The sequence below is a fragment of the Channa argus genome, chromosome 15, assembly GCF_033026475.1.
Source record: "Channa argus isolate prfri chromosome 15, Channa argus male v1.0, whole genome shotgun sequence".
NCBI classification, from domain to species: Eukaryota; Metazoa; Chordata; class Actinopteri; order Anabantiformes; family Channidae; genus Channa; species Channa argus.
Genome location: NC_090211.1, coordinates 14387458 through 14410865, shown reverse-complemented (window position 1 = coordinate 14410865; position 23408 = coordinate 14387458). Strand labels below are relative to the sequence as shown.

The window sequence follows — 23408 nt, the reverse complement described above, 5'->3', positions numbered from 1 at the left end:
AAGTTTGCAGCAATCACTTGTTGTTAGCTCTTATCTCAGAAGAGACATCCACAACATTCTCTTTATGAAAATTAGATTACAAGGAAAAATCAGAGGTTACATCAAACACAACATGGCCGTTTGATTCTTCAAAGCCTCAAAGGCTCTTAACACAATCCCTTGAAGCAAGACAGTCTCTTCACAGACCCACTAGTCACAGTCACTTATTCATGATTGAGTGCTGCGTTTGCCAAGTTCCACTCAGAAACGTTTCCGCTTCCATTTGGATTTGAATAACTGCTTCTGATTGGTTTATTTTTGGGCCATCATATGTTACAATTAGTTGATTAGTTTTGGTAGCAAAGTCTCTTCTTGTTTTCAGTCTTTACTTAACTATGAGCATGAAGAGGGGATGGTCTTTCATTATGGTTCTTGATGTAGCAAAATCATTTAAAAACAAATATTTGGACATTGTAAAACAAATGTAAAAAGCAGAATGCTGAGATTTTTTTTAAATAATACACAAACAACACAGGTTTTTAAATGGAGAAATTGTTTGTTTGTTTTTGAAGATATTTGCTCCTTTTGAATTTGATGGCAGCTACACATATTCAAAAAGTTGGTACAGAGACTTGTTTACCACTATGTTGCATCACTTCTTATTTTAACAACAGTAAGTTTTGGGAATTGAGGAGAACAAACTGTTTTAATTTTAGAAGCAATTTCTTTTCACATTCTTGCTTAATGTAGGATTTCAGCTGCTCAACAATTCAAAGCCTCATTTGTTATAGTTTGTGCCTCATAATGTGCCAAATGTTTTCAGAGGGTGACAGGAAAGGAGTGCACCTCTACTCTTATTATGGATGCTGTTGTAATGTGCAGAATATGGTTTGACATTGTGTTGCTGAAATAAGCAAGGTCTCACCTGAAAAAGACAATATTACCCATTTTAACCATGTTATACCCAAATGGATGCTTTGAACTGTGTGCTACAGTCCTTGTGCTCAGCCAAAGGTTTTTTACACTGATTAAATCCACAACAACTAGCAGGCTCATCCCCTCCTTACTTCTATCAGACTCTCTGGGATGTCAATTAACCCCATTAACCCCAGTAGGTGCTGTTTTTTCAATCACATTCTTCATTCAATATGTCTTTGCAGAATTTCCGAAATAAAAAGTAGGTTTGAATTATTTGCAAATGATTGCATTCTGTTTTTGCTTACATTTTTCAAATTCTTGGAAAAAACATAGGCCATCTGTCTGCCATGAATTGACTGCAGAAATGGAGACCTTTTCTTATCTTATCAGTCTCAATTCGGAGACTTTTTCCCAAAGACATTTGAAATGAACAGTTGAATTTGACAGCCTGCAGTTTGATCTGTATCAGCGGACAGTGATAGTAAAGCTTTGTTTTGTCTCTCTTTATCACCTCACTCTGTGTCTAGACGAAACATTTCCTAATTGACTAAGGTATCAACTGTTACAAAACAACACCTACTCTCACATAAGCCCTGGAGAAGTTTCTGTTTGCTGGATGTAATCTCCATATAAAGGTCACCTTCCACTTGCACTACTAATCACAGGACAGCCTGATCAGAGGATAAGGAAAATCGCAATAAACCTGTTCGCCTTCCAGGAATTCAGGTCTCGAAAAAGGACTTAAAATTGGTAAAAATTGGTAAAATAGAATAAATTCTGCTACACAAGAGTAATCCTATTTTAACAACACAGCTCTACCTATAGCAATGTATGTTGGGTTCACTACCTTGGTCCAAACTGAAACAACTCACCAACTATTTGATGTGTTGCCATGAAATGTAGTGCAAACAATCGCATGCCCCTGAAGATGAAATGCAACTTTGTTGATCTCTGGGTCTCATCTAGTATCATCATCGGTTTGGAGTTTGAATTCCTCCAAATATCTTACTGTACTTTGTCTTTATTGATAAGCCTAGGTAGCATGTGTTAGTATTGTAAAATGCAACATTAAATAGTGAACATCATGAACATTATACCCTCTTAACATCCAGACTTTAGAGTTTACCTTAAGTACATACTCAGATTGTAGTTAGCGTGACTGTAGACTTTGGGCCCAGACACACCAAGTTGACAGTCTGCTATCAGCAACAGGGTGTCACGGAGTCTCCATCGGGTGTATACTCCACCATTGGCACCCCATTGGCAGCTTTTCAGCCCATTCAGCATGTTGAATTGATGTTGGTCCCTAAGTGATAAACATCATTGTACTAATAAACACAAGTACAATTCCTGACCTATTATGAGATATTTCCTCAATTAGAAGTGGTTATAAACGGTCTGTGGTAAATAAGAGTGGCATGAAAAGAGTAAAGTGAACTGTAAGGGCTCATAGGTAGGGACGGGGTTGTTTCAAATGTTATAAAGCCATGACAGGTTAAAGAAAAAGAAGGCTTTAGAGCTATGTACACTTCTACAAATTACATTTTATGCTATGAGGTAACATTTTAATGACATGCAGTTTGAACTTTAGTCCTAATTTTAAAAATCCTATGGTGGCAATAAATACTCAGCTAAGCAGTTGAGCAGTCTGACAGGACATAAGATGCCTCCAGAACCTTTTAGCAGGGCCTCAGTGAGGACCCCCACAGTCCCGAGTGACTCACTCAGGAAATAACTGTAGTGTCTCATCAGCCCACAGTCTGATATGGATGCTCTGAGCAGACGAGCAGAACTTGCACGTGACAGACAAGACAGAAGCACCAGAGGCTGATTATAACTTGGCTCAGGCTTTAACTCCACAAAAGAGCAGTGCAGACAGGACAGGCCGAGGGAACGGAAAGGAGACAGAATGATGCAGAGATGTTCCAGCTGCTGAGCAAGACTCCACTTCTACTTTAGTTGTTTTTCAGAAGGCTGGAAGTCGTGGATGAGGAGTGGGAGGAATAGAGAAGAAAAAAAGAGTTTGTAAGAGACTTAAAGCCTTAGCAGGATTTCTTTATTACACAAACTATGTGGGCGGTTTCAGGTCAGGCCATCACTCCCTCCCAAGTTCTGTATAAAGGGGTTTCCCAGATTGCAAGCCTTTGCACAGAGAAGCTATTTTTTTAAGTCTTTTATTTTAAATCTCACTGCTTGGTTTGAAGCAAACAAGTCTGGAGTCTTGCATCAGCTCCACAGAGAAGCAGATTCTTGTTTTTGCTACAGAGGTAGATGAAAGCATGTAGGATTACTTTGATTGTGTAACCCATGTGGCTATAGCATCAAGGTTCAACTGTGTCTCCTAAAAAATATATTTACATTCTGGTTTTGCCAAATATCCTCACTAGCCACTTTATTAGGTACACTTTGATAAAACTATGTTGGACCTGCTTTCTCCTTAAGAACTGCCTTAACTTCTTGTGCCATAGAATCAACAAGACACTGAAAACATTTCCTAGAGATTTCTGCCCATATTTACATGATAGTATTATGTAGTTGCCACAGATTTATTGGCTGCGCATCCTTACTGTGAATCTCCCATTCCACCACTTACCAAAGATGCTCTTTTGGATTGATATCTGGCTACTGTGGAAGCCATTTGAGTAGAGAGAACTCATTGTCATGTTCAAGAAAGCAGTTACATTGAACATAGAGCACCATGATGAACATAGTCAACAACAATACTCAGTTAGGCTGTGGCACTCAAACATTGCTCATTTGGTACTAAGGGGCCCAAGGTTTGCCGAGTAAATATCCCCTACACCATTACAACATTACCAACAGCAGCCTGAATTGTTGCTACAAAGCAGAATGGATCCATGCTTTCATGTTGTTTATGCCAAATTCGGACCCTACCATTTGACAATGTCAATCATTAGACCAGGAACATTTTTCCAATCTTGTATTGTTTCCTGTTATAGCTCAAAGGAGTGGCACATGGTGCTGTCTTCTTCGGCTTCAGCCCATCAGCATAATTTTTTGCACGTACAGTGGGGTAACAACACAATCATCAACTAACAAACAACAGATTACATCAATGTGTCAATGATGGTTTAGAATTCATCAAAAAATATAGATTAGCAGTGTTTCCCTCTAGCTTTTCAGAGCTATTGCGATTAAAGTAGATGCAAATACTGCTTAATTTATATTTTCATTGTAGCAATTCTATGATTATAAGTGCACAAAGATTTTTAAAAGTTCTTGTAGCTACATGCTTCCCTGCCAGCAGGGTTTTATGTGGGTCTTAGGCCTATATTCACTTTTTAGTTTGAAAAATTAGATCATTCTTTGTATAATCCCCTGTGCTTACAGCCTATAGTTTATAAGACAAACAGGGCGAACAAAAAAGGAAAATCTGACGTGACAGAGATATGAAAATAGAGCTTGGGCAGACATATGAGCAGTTTCCTGACACTTCCTCTTCACATACAACTGCGTAAAATGTTTATGTATTTTTGGTGTCAGACATTATAAGCTATCAGAATAGCAGCTGTTCTTATCTAAGCAGAAACAAGAAAATAGGTTCTTCTTCTCTCTAGATTCTAGTAAGGAGAGAGAAATGCTGGAAATCCAGAGTTTTACCATGAAACTAAGCACACGTAGAGCCCCCTGAGAGTGTACAAGCAAGTATGAGAACAGATCTCCTGGATGCTTCACCATTGCAGAGCTGCTGATGTTTTGAATATCACTGACTGACATTTCCCTGAGGGAAGAACAATAATTGCTCATTATTGCTTCAGTTTAGGTATCGACTGAGTCCATTTATGAGGAGATTAATGATGAAGCATTTGCATCATGTTCAGCTGGGCCGCAATACATTCTCAAGGGGCAGTGACAAAAATAGCTAAATGCTTTTAGAAAGGTCAGCTGCTGTGCATAACGTCAATAATGATGACAGAAATTGAACATGACAGAGGTCAAGAAACAGATTAAGTACACGTGTGAAGTAACCTGTGCCTGAGAGCCACTGTAAAATCTGACCCTCAGAGATGCCCTAAGCCCACTTTGCATTAGTATGCGTGTTTGTGTGTGTGGGTGTGTGTGAGATGACCCAGTCAAAGCTGCATCGGATACTCAATCATAGATAATCATCATCTGTGGGAGCACTGACAGTGATGCAACCTGAGTTATGTGTTGCGGGTGTGGACAGGGAGACAACGTGTGTAAAAGCACCACAAGTATATGTCGTGCTGCCATAGTTCCTGTTGAAACATCCGGTTATCAATGCCCTTGTGGTTTATTATGGATCTTGCCACTCTGACCTAGGACTTTGAAGGGTATTCATTTTGTATTTCACTGTCCTCGGTGCAGGGACAACAGGCATCACATCTGAAAACACTTCAACAGTCCAAGGGTCAGGGTCAAGGGAAAGCATAAAACAGAGGAGTGGTGAATCCTTACATCCTGATGACAAACCATCCTACGAGTCACATGACAGACTATCAGGAATGCAAAACGCACTCCTGTTTTCAATTTCTAAGTGCTTTTTTTTCTGCAATAACTGAATCCAGTTCATGTATACTGTATACGTGTGTGTGTGTGTGTGTGTGTGTGTTCTCCATCACTCCAGTGGCAAGTCACAGCGAGTTGCTTGAGCCCCTGACCTGAGGGGCACCCCTCCATTTGTCTATGCATAGACATGGCTCACAGCTCTCACTAATCCTACACGTAAGCATAAATACACATACCATACAAAGAGACACACTTACATTCATGCATGCACATTAATGCATATTTACATACACACACTGCTCCACAAGTGAAACAGTGAAAGTGAAGAAACGTATATACACAGCTGGGCTGAGCTTTGCACCACTAACCTACTTTAAGCACCTGATTCTACACACTGTTCCACTGCAGCATCAGACTCTTTGAATCTGTGCCACTGCTGCATGTCTCGATCTCCACCTCTCTCTCATAAACATATACAAGTTGACTTACTGTACAAACACACTGTCGCAATCACGCACACACACGTTTATATACACACTGACAGTTTGCTCAACAGACTGTGTGTCACATGGTCATCCTGTGACACACTCTCTGTAGCATTCCTCCTTGTTGGAACACTGCTGCCATTCTCGATAGCACAGAGCTGATGATGGGAAATGAGGAAGAAAGACTGTGCGACTGCAACAACGTCAGCCTTCTTCCCAGCATCAGCGGTGCAGTCACAGCTCATCCTTTCTCCCAGTGATAGAAGAATGAATTTTGCATGATGCAGCAACATTTTACAAAAAAGAAATGGGGGTAGAAGGTGGAAACATGCACATTTTGCAAAAAAATGTAAGGCAAAGGCTGAGGATGTACTGTGGTCGTTTACTGACACATTGACCCCCTAAGTGACTCACTGAGTGTTACAAATCCTTTCTTTAAAGCTGAGTTGGCATTGGAGTGGCAGTGCCACAAGCCCTCAGGGATGGGAGGCAAGAGGGTTGTAAAAGGTTGGAGCTTGGCCAGATCACGCACCCACACACACACACACACACACACACACACACACACACACACACAGAGTGTGTAGGTCATGTACTTGCAGTTCCTGCTGTTTTGTACTTAGGTTTTTCTGTAACATAAGTACAATCATCACACATATTTACAGTCAATCAGGTTTGATTTGGTTTTTCAACTAATGACTTAAAAGAACTGGGGACAGACCAGGATGGGTTTTTAAGATTTAACTTTTGGTTTATCCTTAAAACTTTAGTAACACATTAGGTAAGTAAAAGTAAATATTGTGCACTTTGATGCTGTAGATGATGATAAACTGCTGATGTCTTATACAGTAATGTATCATATCCTAGACTGTGTGGTGTATTTTGAATGAAGCCATAAAGCCCATTATATGATTCAATACTACAAACACCCATAATATGACGTATCTATAAAACCATGAAGAGATTATGAGAAGATATCTGACAGAAATGTTGCTCATTGCTTGCTTATAATTAGTGCTAAGCTAATCATAGGGGTAATTTAATACAGAAATTTAAAATTTGGACCACTTAAATTCAAGATCAACAGCTTTCGGCTTGTCCCCTCAGGGGTCACTACAGCGTAATATGTTTTGCACGTTGCTTGGCATGACTTTTTAGGCCAGATGCATGTCCTGTCACAACCCACCCATTTTTTCTGGGCTCGGGACCGGCACCATGGCTGAGCAGGCATCCTGGTGGGATCGTATTCGATCACGCTGCTTCTGTATCCCAACCCGATGGATGATCTACACACTGATCCACCAGCCACCCCTGGACCATTTAAATTAATGAAGATTATAAGATTATAACCAAATAATTAAACTATTTAAATTTGAAAAGGGTAATGAGAATATACATGAATTGCATGTCTGAAACTTTTGTTATTTTGTACGTCACAGAAATTGGTAGCATTTGCTGTAACAAACTAAAACCCTGTCTGTATTACATCCATCATTGGAGTGTGTATTTTAGAGTGTGAACATAGAAGTACTGGCACTCAAAGGGGGATACACCTTTTCCTGCAACTTCAGCAGGTCAAACAATCCTTCTGTGCTTACATAACTGTCCCTAACCCTCCCTTTCCTGTCCACTCTGCTCACTCTGCTTTTCCTTTTTCTGACCTGAACCACACGTACACACACACACAGACACACACACAAACACACACACGCACACACGCACACACAAACAAGTACACAAACACAAACACACACACACACACACATACTTTAATAGCAGCCATGAACTCTCAGACACACAATGGCCCAAGTGGAGCAGTTCTGATGTTCTCTGCCTAAAATTCATTTCGGCACATGGCTTCAGACTCCTGGGATGTTTAGCCCGCTCTGATTTTTCTTTCCAAAGAGGAGAAGAATAGTTCAATTTGCTTCACACTCCCCACAAGCCCTTTCATGATTTTAATGCTGCAAAGACAGATCCCAATCTGTGATTTGGCTGAGCAGTCGACCTTTACCGCACAACACTGCCTGTTAGATGAACGGATACTGGCTACTTTGTAGAAAAGCCCCCATGTGCTTTTCGTCTGTTTCTCCAGACAAAAAATACATATAATCCCCTTTTTTGATCGGCAGAAAAAAAAAGTGGTACTCCAGGAGGATTCACATGCATGACTCATGTTCACTTGAAACTTTGTAGATCATGGACAGAAGCAATTCATAAAGTTGACTTCCTTATAGATCAGTCTGGCTTAATGTGTGTTAAGTCCACCTTAAACCATTGAGGCAATGTCACAAATAAGTGTGTGTGAATGCTCAACAAGGGGCCTCTATTCAGAGATCTTTTTGTCAGATGAAACGTGCACATGGGCACGTGCACACAGAAGCCCAAAGTGTTCTCTATCTCCCCATCAACATTTCAAAGTGGGTACTGAGCTGTGGTGAGCTGTACTGCTTGTGTACGACCACCAGTGTGTGAGAGCCATGAGAGGGCACAGCAGTCAAAACAAAGAAAAACACACGCTTTAATAAACATTACCGCTGGTGAGAGCAAAAGAGTGTGAAAGGCTTTTCAAAGCCCAGCCAAATACACAAAACACAAAAAAAACATCCCACTGCACCTCTATCCTATATGGGTTTGATAGATGGATCATGGATTATTTTTCTACTAATCTCACATTTAAAAAACAGGTTCAGTGGTGGTGGTTTCAGATTGTGTTGCATCACATTTTCTCAACACGGGCCAGATTTAGTTCTCACTGTAGCTCCTCTTCAGAACTCATTATTGATGTGCTACATCCTCATGCCAATGACATTACAATGAGGTCGTACTTTTCTCTGGGCAGGCCACAAAGGCCTGAGAAGAAAGACTCAATCTTCATCTGAGAAATGAACACAAACATCAATAAGACGCATTCAACAAAGTAAGAATAACAGTAGTCAACAGGTTACTGTTCTTAAACTTTTACAACCTTTTCATCTTCTACTGCACCATTCCAATGCTGCTCCCTGACATCCTGCAAGGCCATAGTCACACAGGCTCCATGCAGACCCTTATTGCTTTTCCCAAACCCCCTCAGACTTGAAGTAAACATCCACAGCATACCAGTTTCCCGAGAGCTACAATTTTCTGGAGATATGTGCAGTACAGGTGAACCAGATGACCCTCTTTTAAAAAAATACAGAAAGATAGAAAGTATTCGGTCTGAATGGCACAACAAGGTATGTACAATTAAAGTATGATTTATTCCTATGCTTCATGACACAAATCTACTCCAGAGACAGAAAACATAGATCCTGAATGTAACAGTAACTTTCCAACAGGCAGCAGATGAATGACTTATAAAACTGCATGGTCGATCTTGTTATGTTCGGCTCACCTCGGCTGAGCTGGGCGGCAGCGTACCATAACCCCACATTCACACACTAAACTAACAAGTTTAAATAGCTGGTTTTCACAGTGCGTAAATACAGCAGTATGTGTGCAGGCCATTACAAGACACGCTGCAAAGCTGGTGTCTGATTCATAGCATATGGAAATCTTTATGCAGCCTTTATTGAAAACTGTGTACAGCTCACTGACTAACCAGAGGTACACTTGACTCAGGAGCAGAGGAATCAGGCATAATGTACAGTATGTGTACATCTGATGGAGTGTCTATACAAAATGAGAATATGTGAGAATATGTGTAACGACACTCAGACAGGCTTCACTGCCACAATGTTTTGTGGTCTCTTGTTGGCCCACTGTCCTCTGAGCACGTACTGTGGCAGAAAGCCATATTATACCAAAGTATTGGTAATTTCCATGTGTGTCAGATAGATTAGATATGGATGGGAACTGAAACTCATGCATCCTCATGAGTCCCACGTATCCTGACTAAAACTAAACTTTAATTGTTCTTATTGGGTCCAAAGTGAGGCTACATATCAGAGTGGATGCATGTAAATTTCTTCCAGGAGCATCAACACAACAGCGGGCCAGTTTTTGTTTAGATACCAGTTAGCATGCACGGCTAACGTTACCACCTCAAACACATTGTGACCCACAGTAAATAGTCAAAAGTGTTGCGTCACTTTAGAAAAGACAATGACAAAGCAGCACAGTGAACTCAAAGGTTGGGCAGTGAATGATGTCTTGCAGTCTACTGCAGTCTTCAGGACTTCACTTTAACATGTGTGATAGATGGCAGTAATGACCAGAAAAGAAAGTGCTGTCTGTAGGAGATGTGAGTGCATGGTGTGTGTACCAGAGTTCATAGCAAGCTATTCATTTGTTAATAGGATATTTCCCTCAAAACCACAAATGTCAGTGTCATGTAAAGGAAAAGTAAGGAGATCTCACCAAAGTCATTATGGTTCCTCCTCAAGGAAACATGAATAACTGTACAAGATTTAATGGTAACTCATCAAATGTCTTTTTATCTCCCCTACAACGCAGTTCTGCATGGAAAAAAGTGTGAGGTGTCAGTTTCTTTGTGTAACAGAAATACTATTTCAGCCAGGTGTGAATGGAAAATTAAATTCAACCTATGAGTTTGAAAAAAGAAAAGAAAAGCGAAACCCCATCGAAAGTATGATCTGGTCTGATGGATGGTTACGGATGGCCAGAGATCCTTCACTGTCCAGTGACTTAAAGTAATAATGACAGAACACAAGGACTTTTACTGAGAGAAACTCCTGTAATACACTGGAGAATTGATTCAGCAAGGATATCTCGTCCACTGCCGTTCTCCCTCTGTGTCTTTCACTGGCTGCGCTCCACAATTCATTGGATATTTTCCAACTTTGTTTTGGTGCTTCATCCCACTTTTCCCCTTCACACACACAGAGGATACACACACACGTCCTGTCTCGCTCATTCCCTCTCAGACATCTCACCACTGCTGCTACTACAACTGCCTCACTCTTTGTGTTCACACCTTCTTTCCATCTTCACGCCTTTCTTGCTGTCTACACTCCCTTTGACACCACAGCATCTGGTTCTGTCCATCCCAGTTTTTTCGTAATGGTGTGTGCGTACCTTTCTGAGAATTGAGTGAAGGGTATTGAACCTAATCAACCACCCTGTCACCTGCCCACCAGATCACAACTCTTATGTGTGTGGTTCTGTGTGTGACAGTGTTCCTGCGATGTTTCTTTACTGTGGCATCTAGGACACCATTTATTCTTATTATTGTGATATAAAACACACTCACACCTGTTTACATGTGCACACAATCTCCTGTGATTGTAGGTCGTGATCCCTTATCTGTCTATTTTCCCTGCGAACAGTGAAACAAGGAAGAAGGAAAATTTTACTTTGTGCAAGTCTCAGTGCATCAGCATGCAGCCATGAATATATGAGTCAAAGTGTGTGTATGTGTGTGTTTATATGCTTCCGGCTGTTGTCAGCTATCCCTCACTGGCATCACAGCGCCATATGTCTGTCTGTGGGGCCGTGCTGACGTGTGCCACCACTGGAGGCCAGACTGGCCTCGCACAGGACAATGACAGCTTTATGCTGGCGTGCCATGCATGCAGTACACTGGCAAATAATCACATTCTGCAGCCCTGCACACGGACAACTTGTGGGACTGAATACTGCTGGCTTTTTTAAGGTAAGAGAGCAGGAGAGATGTTTTCTCATCTGCAGGGTTACATCTTGACAATCTTGATCTGCTAGCAACACAGAGGGGCCCACCAGGTACAGGCCCTTGACCGGAGCCGCTTCATGAAGTGAGTACTTATTTTTGCTAAGTCAATCAACCACAAAGTATAGATGCAAACACAAAGAGGTGAAGTTTTGTTGTTTGTTGTCATTTTGTGTGCTTTTCCATGTGGGTATGCTCCTCCCACAGGATCTTTTAAATGTGTGAAATGTGTGAATTATATATTTCAGTCTCACCACGTTCTCACCAAATGGTAAATGTGACCCTTCTTAAAAACTCCGATCTCATTTCCCTATTCAAAACTTCTGAAGCCCACCTGTGCGGAATCCTCGTTAGATGTAGCCTGGAGGCTCCTTTTTGCGATGAGGCATCTGTGCTGACACATTATTAAAACAAGAACAACTTTGTCATGACTCAGTGAATCCTTGTCTCATGACTATGCTTGGCTGCCTGTGAGAGGACCTGTTGGACCAGCGTGGCAACAGCCCACAGCTGATAAAGGCTTGAACAAACTGACTCTCATGGCTGCAGCATTAATAATGACAGTGATGCTTTATCCAGTCAAGCAGGTCTTAATCATCACCTTCAATGTAGGTCGCTCTGCATTTACACATGTGGCACATAGAACATAATAACATAACACAACACACATTAGGTAATTACAACCATAATAACACAACATGAGTGAAGGTCTCTCTGTCCATTTAGGAGGTTAACTTCATGCCAGGGGCAGAAAATGCTGACGTGGGAAAGATGACTGTGTTTATCTGTGGCCAGATCAATGTTGCTGCTTGTGTGTGGCATAAAAATAACTCCATGTCAAGTCTTACATTTCTAAAGAAAGAGGCCAAAAAAGTCCCAACCCGATTCCCTTTTCCTGTTATGACACTGAAACACATTCTGCCAGGCTACAGAGACACATGTCTCCTGACTACAACAGCAACAAATCAGCGGTGTGAATCGCACTGACTGAATCCTACCTTGGCTGTCCTCGTCCATAGCTGCAGCCTAATAAATCAAGATTTCCCCCCAAATAATCGGTCGAAGAAAGTTCCGCTGTGCGAAAAAAAAAAACAATTTATGTCAACAGCGCGTCCTAATTTCCAGGACGCATTTGGTGCACAGGTTGTCTCACGGGCAGCGTCTTCTTTTAGGAAACGCTGTGGCCATTTACACCTCTCATTGGCGAGACGGTCCCTCCGGTCCTCGTCAGTCAGTTAGTGAGAGGTGCGTCTTTATAGCAACAGCAGCAGCAGCGGTGTCTGTGCCCACAGCGGCCGAGCGTCTTGTCGTTAACGCTCCAAATGCGCTTTCACTCCACTAGTATCGGGAGAATAGTTGATACTACTGCGTCAAGGCAACCAGCAATTCAGGATGTCAGGCTACGTGCCTTTCAAAATAAAAGAGCCGCGCATGTTTGGACTTGGGCAACAGAATTGGTCTATTGCGAGTGTGCTTTATTGTGGCAGCCATAACAGGAAGTTGTTGTTATGCGTTCGAAGTGTTTGACACTGGGAGTTAATCCGATCCCGGCTCCGCTACACAGCCTGTGCAACGCGATCAGCCCTCACGTGACTCCAGGCAAGCGCGAGCGCATATCCAACAAATATAGGCAACAAATATCATCGATATTTGAATCGATTAACTTTTTTATATGTAAAGAAATTCACACAGTAACGCCCATGTTATTCTGTATTTAGTGCGACATTATTAATGCAGTAACCAATATTTTATATTTTGTATGTTGTAGCTGGTTGAGTTGGACATAAAATGTTTTATATTTGGTGTAATAATTTAATCTTTTTATGGGATGAATATATTTGTCTTTAAAATTGCATTCTAAGTAATGTGTAAGCATGAAGCTGTAAAATAAAGAAAAAGTGCAATGAAGTGCTTCTAGTCATTATATTTATTCCTTCCCAGTATATTCCAGTGTTCATTTGTGACAGTTTTGATCTAGTGATGAGCTTTTCCTCATGCAGGGAGCCAAAGGTTACAGAACAGGAACACCCTGAAATATGCAACACATATTCAAATATAAGGCAGTGGATAATGTGGTGCTCAGCAGAACGAAATATTATTCAGCAAATATTTGCGTTAGTTAGTTATCCAACAGCCAATCAACAGCCAAAAGACTATGACCAAAATGGTAACTAAGTGAGGAGAACAACCAAGTAAATAGTCAAAAGGGGAATACACATGTACACACACACTGAGTGCTTTGCAGAGCTTGTTTCTACGACACACGTGTTTTCAATTATAGCATTCCTGCCCACGCAAAGAAGGAGGGGGGCTCACTTCCTGTGTGGATTACTCCAATGGTCAAGCATGAACAGATGTTTTAATGTATGCGTTCATTTGTTTATTCATTGGTGTCTCTTTTGGACAAATGTTTCATTCCCAATCCCCTGTTTAAACATAGTGACTTCCTCCAGACATAACACAAATAGTTGTCCTGTCACTACTTAGTATACTCTAAATGTCTGTACTTTTTTACAGTGTAAAAATATAACTTTGACATGTATTTGCTTTACTTAAGTATAAGATAAGGCAAATTATAGAAACCATTTATCACATGTACTACAAGTTGGTTGTCTCTGATAGCTCATGTTTAGGTGAACTATATCCATTTTCCCTTCATTCCTTTCATGATATATATAATATGATGTACTTCTATCGTTGTTCTACTGAAGCCAGAAATTAGAGTCTTCTGAACTTTCATTTTACTTCACTCGTCAAAATATTATGATGCCGGGCTAAGTAGAGTCTCAAACGAGTTATTTTCTGCTAAGTCACATTAACACTGCCAAATGGATTACACAATTCACTGAACCCCCTTGATCCGGCACAATCCGGTCTGGTGTAGTTTGATGCCGAATGACAAGACACTGACCCAAGTTTGGGGGTAGGTGTGAACATGTCCTATGTGGATATCAGGGTGCGCTTCTTTTTCCCTGCACTCCAGCCTGACTTGTGGGCTGTGGTGACTTAACCACATGTTTTAAAGGAAACTCAATTCTTCAGCATGTGTGGCACTTTTTAAAGTAAAAAACAAAAAGAAAAAAAAGTGAAAAGATGTAAGTTTGTTAGTTTTATTCTAGTGGTAACTAAAAGAAACTGCAAGTGTTTGTGGTTTTGTGGCTAGAAAGAGCATTCTCCACGTCTGTCCCAGATGCTAAGAGGTTTTCCATACTAGGTGGATTGATGCAAATTAGTCAGCACGCAGAACCAACACAGTCGCAAGTGGAAAATAGGTCATATGCATAATGTGATTGATACTATTAGTGTGGTGTTACTGTTCATTTATGCCAGAGCAGGAACTGGTCAAGTGGAGCATCCTTATTAAAAGTCAGGTTAAGTTCCATTAAAGGTAATTTAATTCTTGACTCTGTCCCTGTGGCATCTACACACTCTCCACACTCCGTGTGTCTATGAGTCATAAGAAAAACCTCAGAGTGTGCCCCAGATATTCTCTGTAATGAGAGCATGCAGATGCAGAAAAGAGCTTCAAAATCAACCAAATATCAATTAGGATTTGTCATTTTAGGATAACTGGACACTTTCATCTCTAAACTATAGGGCAAAGTCCTTCAATTCATCGCAAAGTAAAAGCTTGTGGCTTGAAGTGAACATGTGTGTATGTTTGAGTGCTGTCTGACTCTGCATCTCATGCGGCTTGTATCCCCAGGGAGGCGTACGTCTGGCAGATTAGGCCGACCATCCTGGAAAATGTCTGTGCTACTCCTGACCGACTTCACGTGACCTGATTGAGAAGTCAGACAACTTCATATGCTCCAGTCACCACGGTTAAAGCCTCGAGCGATCCCCTCCACCCCTACCCACCCACATTTGAGGAGACAGTGTGGAGAGGACTCCTAAGCTTAAATTTATGAAGGTTAACTGAGATGTGAACCTTATGAATTGCAGGAGCTTGTTGATGTTATTAAACTGAAGCACTGAAGTGATGGCATACTAAAGGTCACAGCAGCTTTCTTTTGTGAATGATTTAGAAAAAGGAACCTAATGCAAATTACTACGTCACCACATTTGATGCTGGTGTCTCCTCTAAAGTTTGTATATCTCAAATTCTGAACTAAACCTGGAGAGGTGACATGGTTTCACATCTTTCGGTAGGGGAGGGTGATGAGATTAATCTATGGCTGATGGTGTGTGTGTGACAGAGGTCAAAGGAAGCGGTGCGGCAGGATTTCCTTCTTCCTTCACTCTGGTTTAATATCCAGCTCACGACTGCTTCTTTCCTGCCATCAGTTGATCAAAGGGCAAAGTTGATTTTCTGGATCCAAGGGCACATATGACTGGAGTCTTTATTTGGGGTCTGTTTGCTCAGCACAAAGGCAGCAGTGTCTAAGTACGTGAATGTAAAGCTATGTGTGTGTGTGTGTGTGTGTGTGTGTGTGTGTGTGTGTGTGTGTGTGTGTGTGTGTGTGTGTGTGTGTATGTGTGTGTGTGTGTGAGCGAGTGTGTCTACATCAGTGTGTCCCTACATCTGAAGTGCAATCCTCCTAAACCTGTGGTTATATAACAGCTGTAAGAGTTATTCCTCCTAAGAAATTCCTGAGCATAGTTCATGCTCCAGCTTTAGAAAAATGTTTTACATGCCATCTACTCAATTATCAAATAAAAAATAAATACACATTAAATGCAGCCCAGCTCATCAGTTACTTAATAAGTCAATTCACTTATCAGCAACAGGGAGATTATGTGACCTGATACAGTAGCATTAAGAGCTGATATGTTATGAAGCATTGGTACTGCTCAGTAAATAGTTTAGTCAATGTTTTTTACACAGGAAAAAAACAATGTTCGGGCTTTTTTTCACAGTCCGTAACTCTTACGTGTTATGCTAGAGGAAACACTGCAAATAGGTCAAAGGAACTTCATAATAAACTGCACTTATTCTGCTGATTTTTGCAGGAATTTGTGAAAAATAAGAAACATTTCACATCGTATTAAACAGATAAATGTCACTCTAACACCTGCTAAAAAAAGCACATATGCCCTTTGCTTCTATGACCTATTTCAGTTCCATAATATGACTACAGAATATATAACACCACAAATCTTCCTCCCCCTCCTACTCCACATTTTCCTCTTCTTCTACATCTCCTCACCCACTCCTCCCCTCCTTTAATGCTGTTTTAAGGTCAGCTCATAGCTGATATCAGCACCTGATCTCATCCTCACTAACACTTTGCATACGCATCTTGTCCCCAGTGAACATGAAAATGAAATGTAACTTGGTTTTGTTTAAATACACACAGAAGAGCACGTTATACACAGTAATGCCCTGCAGTTGCAAAGCCAAAGCAATTTGAGAATGAGAGGGATCAGTATAAATCATTTAAAGACTAATGCATCAAAGCTAATGTTATGTGGATTATTATTTGATTACATTTAGCATCTGTAATCCATGGTCTGTGTCTTGGTGTACTAATGCATGGCATTTCTAAATGTCTGTGACTGGCTGTCAGTCATGCTGATGGTCACCATATCACAATAGAAATCCAAAGCCATTTGTTGAGTGAATAAACAATTATAATTTGAAATGCTGGGAGTCACAATATGCTCTATGATGTTTGTCTTGATTCAGTTTTTGTGACGTAAACTACACAGGTTTGACTGTTGCAAGAGCTGATTCCAAACAAGATGTGACATTTAGTGGCTACAACCTAGATCCCATTTCCTGTTTGGTTGTTGAGAACAAAGTTGATGTCAGTCACATAAACAGTTTGGATTTTCAAAACGAAATGTAACTGAGTCGAGCAAACATTCAAATACATGACGTGGATAATTGCATGGTGATTGGTTCAACTTTACAGGGTAAATGTTTACAAAGGTGTGTTGGTCAAAATAACTAAAATAGTGGATTTTTGAGCAAAGCAAAATGTTTGGTTCGAAAAAACTTTGGCGTGAAATGCAGTTCTGATTTTATTGTAAACAACTAAAGCTTCTCTTCAGCAGTTCACCATGAAGCATGATTTAGTACTTAGTATTTAGTAGTTTAGGATTTAGTAGTTATGGCATTTATTTTTTCCAAGTTAAGTCATATATTTAAACATTTTGTAAAATACTGACAAAATAAAATACTATGCTAATTGCCACACTCTCTGCCTACATATTGAACATACAGACATAAGAGTGTTTCTCATGTCTTTCTTGGCAAGAAAAATGAAAAAGCGTTATCTCTTTATGACAAATATAAATTAACTTTTAATAAAAAAATTTTATATGTCCAGTCACAAATGTGATAATTGGTAAACGAAAAACAACAAAAAGCTGGTTGTTGACTGAAACCACTGGATCACACACTATTTTCAATCCTGAATAAAAATAAAATGACCTACTATTGAGGTTTAAGTTGAAAAAATATTTCAATTTAAATTAAAATAAAAACTTCTCTAGGTTCACACGGAGTAAAACAATAACAGCAACTCTTTTGTATTTGGACACATTGTCTAAAAATACTTTATGCATAACTGGTTTGTTATCAAACTCAAATGACACCAACTCTCTGGATCCTGCACAGATAAACCGTTCAGAGTTTATGAATAATGTGTATGGAATTGGATTGTACATTAAATACACTGCATTGCAGCTTTAATTGAATCCCTGCCATTTCCATTTGCAGCATTATCACTCTTTCACACTCAGTCAAATAAAACACGTGAGGGCTCTAGATGCCAAAGGCTAAAACTCTATAATCTTTATTCCAAAAGCCTCGCTTTTTTTAAGGGTACAAATGGTGGTTGGCAAAACAGGGTGAAGATACCGACTTATCCATCTATAGATCTCTTTCTCTGCCAGTCCTCTATGATAACCCTATTAAAATATTTTCCACTGGCAAATCCCTTTTTTCCAGAAAAGGGGGGTTGGCAGGAAGGTTTGTCTGTCACATGGAGAAATATAGTTGCCCTGGCAACCCCCAATGGTTTTTACGCTGCAGCCTGGCATCAGACTGACTGGTTGGGATAAGTTTACTGGGGACATTTCGCGGGGGTGTCAGCTGTTGGAAACCTACTTAAAAGAAGTGCACATTCAAAAGACTTGCCAAATGGGTCTGCTGGCTAAGATTCATTCATCAAGTCTTTATAAACACAGAAATGTATCACAGAAGATTTTTTTAAACAACGTAGTTCAGAGAAAGAAGAAGCAAATACACCTTCCATTGCAATATATGCTTGTTTTGTGAAGGTTGACTAATGAATGAGAGTAATTCCGTAAAAGTCTTAATATATCACTGTGCAAAATAAATGAAACAGTAGGATCAGCTGTAAAGCAGTTGAAATACTCCTATCACTGCTGTAGAAACAGATTAGAGCTTCATTACCGGTGTAATTCTCCCCCTTGTCAGACTGTATCCTCTTCAAAAAGACTGACAGCTCATGATGTCTGTTTTCAAATAAACTACAAAAGGAGGTGGCGACAGTTCTGTGATTGGCTGCTTCCCCTGTGTGGACTAATGGGGTACTACATCTCAATGATGCTGACCCAGCAAAGGAGGTAAACCTCAATTATTTTAATAGTTTGGCATCTTCAGCTTCTCACCATCTGGGTAAAATAATGTGAACTTCACTCTGACAGGTGCAGTGGCTTATTCATGATTGACACCTGAATAAAACTTAGCTGTGCTGAATCTTACAAACGGCAGCTGTGGTTTTCCCATTACAACAAATCAAAATGTTAACTATGAAAACTCAAAGGGCCACTTCAGAAACACAGAGGCACAGACATGCTTTAAAAATGCACATATCTCTGAAGTATAACTGAATATGTACTAAATCTTTAGAGCCCAAACCTTATGGAGATATTTGATTAGATTAGTTTGTTGGCATTTTCAATTGAAGATCAGAGGATCAGATTGATTGCAGAATCATGGAATGACCCATTCAATGCCTTACTGTTTATTTAGCAAAAGCATTTGTAAAATATGTTGTAATGTAATGAGTCTCATGGACTGGGTTTCTTTTTACAACTATTCACTCAAAACCTAAATCTATTACTATATTAGAAATAAAATGTCAAGTTAAAAAACTGCTGTTATTCATAGGACTGGAATAAAATAACTATTGTATATTTTATAAGAGATGAAATCAATTTAGGTTTTCCAATACTAGTTTTGTTACATTGATAATGGGTAAAGTGTTGATATAAATGGTATTAGCATTTAAAAAGTATCCTGTTTTTTTTTTTTTTTTAATTCCTGGTCTTTGTATAGTCTACGTCTGTAATTATTATGTGCTTAACAAAACTCAATTTTCATCATAGAAAACATGTTTTAAATTAGGCATTTATAGTACATTTCTTTCATTCAACTATCAATGAAGGTATGGTGGAAAAAGATGCAAGCAGCAGCGTAATTGTTATTTGCTGTTGTTTCTGTATGTGGTCTGAAGATACACTTTTTTTTGGTCCTTTCAGCTTATCCTGTGAGTTCAGGGTCGCCACATTGTCTGCATGTTGATTTGGCACAGTTTTTTATTCCGGATGCCCTTCCTGATGCAACCCTCCTCAATTTCTACTGGGCTTGGACCGGCCATAGCTGGGGAGGGGAACCCCTAAGCTGTTAGGGGTTCAGAGACACTTCGACATATAGGCAGGGATCGAACCACTGACCCTATGGTCCGTGGACGACTGCCTTTACCAACTGAGCTATGTATGAAAATGGCTTAATTAAGAAACAGGAGAACAGTCATTTCATTAATTTATTACTTTCGAAATTCAACTCTCCTTACTCCGAGTTCCTTGACTTTAAAACCCCAAATGCAATTATCAGACATAAAAATTGGAGACACAAAACTTTAAAAAAAAAAAAAAAAGCAGGTAACATTTTATCACTAACATCACCTTTCCAGTGCCACTGATGTGCAGAACAGTTAATATGACAACCTGTCGACAGACAAAGAAGACATGCGGCGATTCCCTTTGACGCAGTGTTTACTGACAGACTTAAAACATCCAGTACAACAGTTTGTTTAAAGGTAGCTGTCCTGTTCTCTCATAACAAATGTCCACAGAAAATTGTGTACTGCTTATACAGCTAACCTCAAAAAAAAAAAGCTTCCAAGCCACAGATGATTACAAAAATGCTTGGTTATGTCATGCGGTACAGAGATTTCCTTTTTAAATTAAAGTGAAATGGTTCAGTTGTTCTGAGAGATGTTTACACTATGGGCATCATAAACCTAGACATTTAAAAGTAACCACAAAGTTTCACAGCAACAATCATCTGGTTTCTTCTTTCCTTGTTCACATCCACGACGCAGACCTTAAGAAAAGGCAGTTTCTAAATGAACCCTTCACCTCACACAATCCTCACAGACTGGCCGAGCAGCTCCTGGATCTCACGTGGTAAATTAAAAAAAGCTGATTGTGAGACATCTTTTCTCTTCACTGCTCAAAATAACCATTGTCCTTCTCCTGAAAAGGCACTAAGCTGGGACAATGGCTGACTGCAAAAACTGGCCATGTCACTCTGTTGCACTATCACGACAGTTTGAAGAAAGAAGCGACCTCTTCCCCACACGCAGTGCCAGTCAGTTGTTAAGAGGGTTGATACATGGCAGTGCTAACAAATGGAACCACTGAAGACTTCAGTGGATTTCAATGTGTACCTGTGGACAGATTAGAAGCTGTTAGGAAACACACAAACAATAACACAGTTATAGATGTTAGTGCATCCAGAAAGTAATCACAGCACCTAAACTTTTCCACATTTTGTTATGTTATGGACTTCTTCCAAACAGGATCAAATTCATTATTTTCCTCAAAATTCTACAAACAATATCCCATAATGACAATGTGAAAGTAGTTTGTTTGGAAAAATAAATAAAACATTGTAAGTATTCATGGCCTTTGCCACGACACTCAAAATTGAGCTCTAGTGCATCCTGTTTTCACTGATCATACTTGAAATGTTTCTACAACTTGTGGGAAATTCATTTGGTTGGACAGTATTTCGAAAAGCATACACTTGTCTATATAATGGTCCCACAGTGAACAGTGCATGTCAGAGCACAAACCATGAAGTTTGTCATGTAGTCCAAGGGATTGTCTGTAGACCTGAGACAGGATTGTGTTGATGCACAGATCTGGGGAAGAATTACTGCAGCATTGAAGATTGGTACAGCATTGCACCAATGAGAACAGTGGCTTCCATCATCCATACATGGAAGATCCGTTAGGCTAAACTTAGCGGTCAAGAAAATAGGGCCTTAGTTTGGGAGATGACCAAGAACACGATGGTCACTCTGAAAAATCTCCAGTGTTTCTCTGTGGAGAGAGGAGAGCCTTCTAGATGAACAACCATTTTTGCAGCCTTCCACCCATCAGGTCTGTATGGTAGACTGGCCAGACAGAAACCACTCCTCATTAAAAGGCACATAACAGCCAGTCCTGAGAAACAACATTTTGTGGTTTGATATAAACAAATATTGAACTCTTTGACCCTTTGACCTGAATGAAAGTGCTATGTCTGAAGGAAAGCAGGCACTGTTCACCACCTAGCCAACACCATCCCTACAGTAAAGAATGGTGGTGGCAACCTCGTGCTGTGGGGATTTTTTTCAGCAGCAGAAACTGGGAGACTAGTCAAGATCGAGGGAAAGATGAATGCAACAATGTACAGCAACATCTTTGATGAAAACCTTCTCCAGAGCGCTCTGGAACCCAGACTGGTCCAACGGTTCATCTTTCAACAGGTCAATAAACCTAAGCACACAGCCAAAATAACAAAGGGGTGGCTACAGGACAACTCTGAATGTCCTAGAGTGGCCCAGCCAGAGCCCAGACTTGAACCCGATTTTACATCTCTGACGAGCTCTAAAAATGGCTGTGCACTGAAGCTCCCCATCCACCCTGATGGAGCTTGAGAGGTACTGCAGAAAATAATGGTTGAAACTGCCCAGAAATAGGTGTGTAGCATCATCCTCAAAATGACTTGAGGCTGTAATTGGTGCTAAAGGCTCTACAACAAAGTGTTAAGCAAAGGCAGTAATTATGTACGTGTGATTTTTTTTTTTTTTTTTTTATAAATTTGCAACAATTTCAAACAAACTTCTTTCACATTGTCATTATGTCGTATTGTTTGTATAACTTTGAGGAAAATAATTAATTTAAAAAGTTAAGCACTGGGAATACGTTCTGGAAGTGTCATTCCTCTCAAGTTTATCAGCGACATAGACTCGTTTGCCAGTTCATTAGTTATCAGCTATTCCTCACAAACTTATCAGCTATTCCTCACATACACCTATATCGCCTGGTTTGTCAGCAATGACAGAGCTTTCATTTCAGTTACTATTTAAAGAACAAAAATTAAAAGGGCTCAGCTGTTGCCTTATTGACATTAACAAATAGATTAACTAGCATCTTAGTGAACACGAAGCTTTACCGTTAGCTTGTGCGTTCTGCTAAACGCCTAAAGATACGTGTAAATTATTACCTGTAATCTGACATTAAACATCATCGACGCGACCAGGTAGAAATATGGGAATCTGATTCGCAGTCGCCATGCGAGATCAAAAAATATCAACAAAGTCCTCGTCAAGCCTTTGGAGAACACTCCGTAAGTCCGACCAGCGGAGCCCGAAAATCGGAGTACCAAGTGAGTCAGGTCCGCCATAAAGGCGAAGTCTGCCCCGAAGGTTTCTACAGGAACTGTGTCAGGGGCGGCCCGGCGACAAAAGTGGTAAACGATAAGTAGATGTTCATATTTCTATCGCTGGCTGACTCTGAGATCCATTTTTATACCGGTCGGTTGTGTTGACAGAAGTGCTCCACCCCGAGGACTTCTCTACCGAGCCCTGTTTTAGGCAACGGGAGGACTTATATAGGTGTTACACACGGATCTTGGGAGAGTGGATCCGAAATTA

At 40.2% G+C, this 23408-nt stretch overlaps 2 protein-coding genes across 4 annotated transcripts in view; both read right to left on the bottom strand.

Moving 5' to 3' along the window:
• The window catches only part of cyth3b (cytohesin 3b), a 34456-nt gene extending 21585 nt beyond the window's left edge, over positions 1-12871 (bottom strand). Inside the window, exons 1-2 of one of the 3 annotated variants that reach the window (XM_067477622.1) lie at positions 12501-12871; positions 2037-2203 (exon numbers count right to left, since the gene is read on the bottom strand). In XM_067477622.1, the coding sequence (XP_067333723.1) occupies positions 2037-2184 (148 nt within the window). In that variant the 5' untranslated portion in view covers positions 2185-2203; positions 12501-12871. Of the gene's footprint in view, positions 1-2023; positions 2204-12500 lie in introns of those variants that run through there. The other 2 variants (XM_067477624.1, XM_067477625.1) reach the window with 2 other exon arrangements.
• A 7358-nt stretch (positions 12872-20229) lies between these two features.
• On the bottom strand, positions 20230-23369 carry LOC137100485 (small integral membrane protein 10-like protein 3). Its single transcript, XM_067478334.1, has 2 exons — positions 22979-23369; positions 20230-21152 (listed from the first exon to the last, which is right to left on the bottom strand). Exons 1-2 carry the CDS (start codon positions 23156-23158, stop codon positions 21132-21134), a joined length of 201 nt encoding a protein of 66 aa, XP_067334435.1. The 5' UTR covers positions 23159-23369; the 3' UTR covers positions 20230-21131.
• Between the last annotated feature and the right edge of the window lie 39 nt (positions 23370-23408).

What these genes read in the sequence shown, in the direction of transcription:
- LOC137100485 (XM_067478334.1), bottom strand. Translation starts at nt 23,158, where the DNA reads ATGGCGGACCTGACTCACTTGGTACTCCGATTTTCGGGCTCCGCTGGT. An exon ending in TGTTTAATGTCAGATTACAG is followed by an intron (nt 21,153 to 22,978) that starts GTAATAATTTAC and finishes ATCTGTCCACAG; the next exon opens with GTACACATTGAAATCCACTG.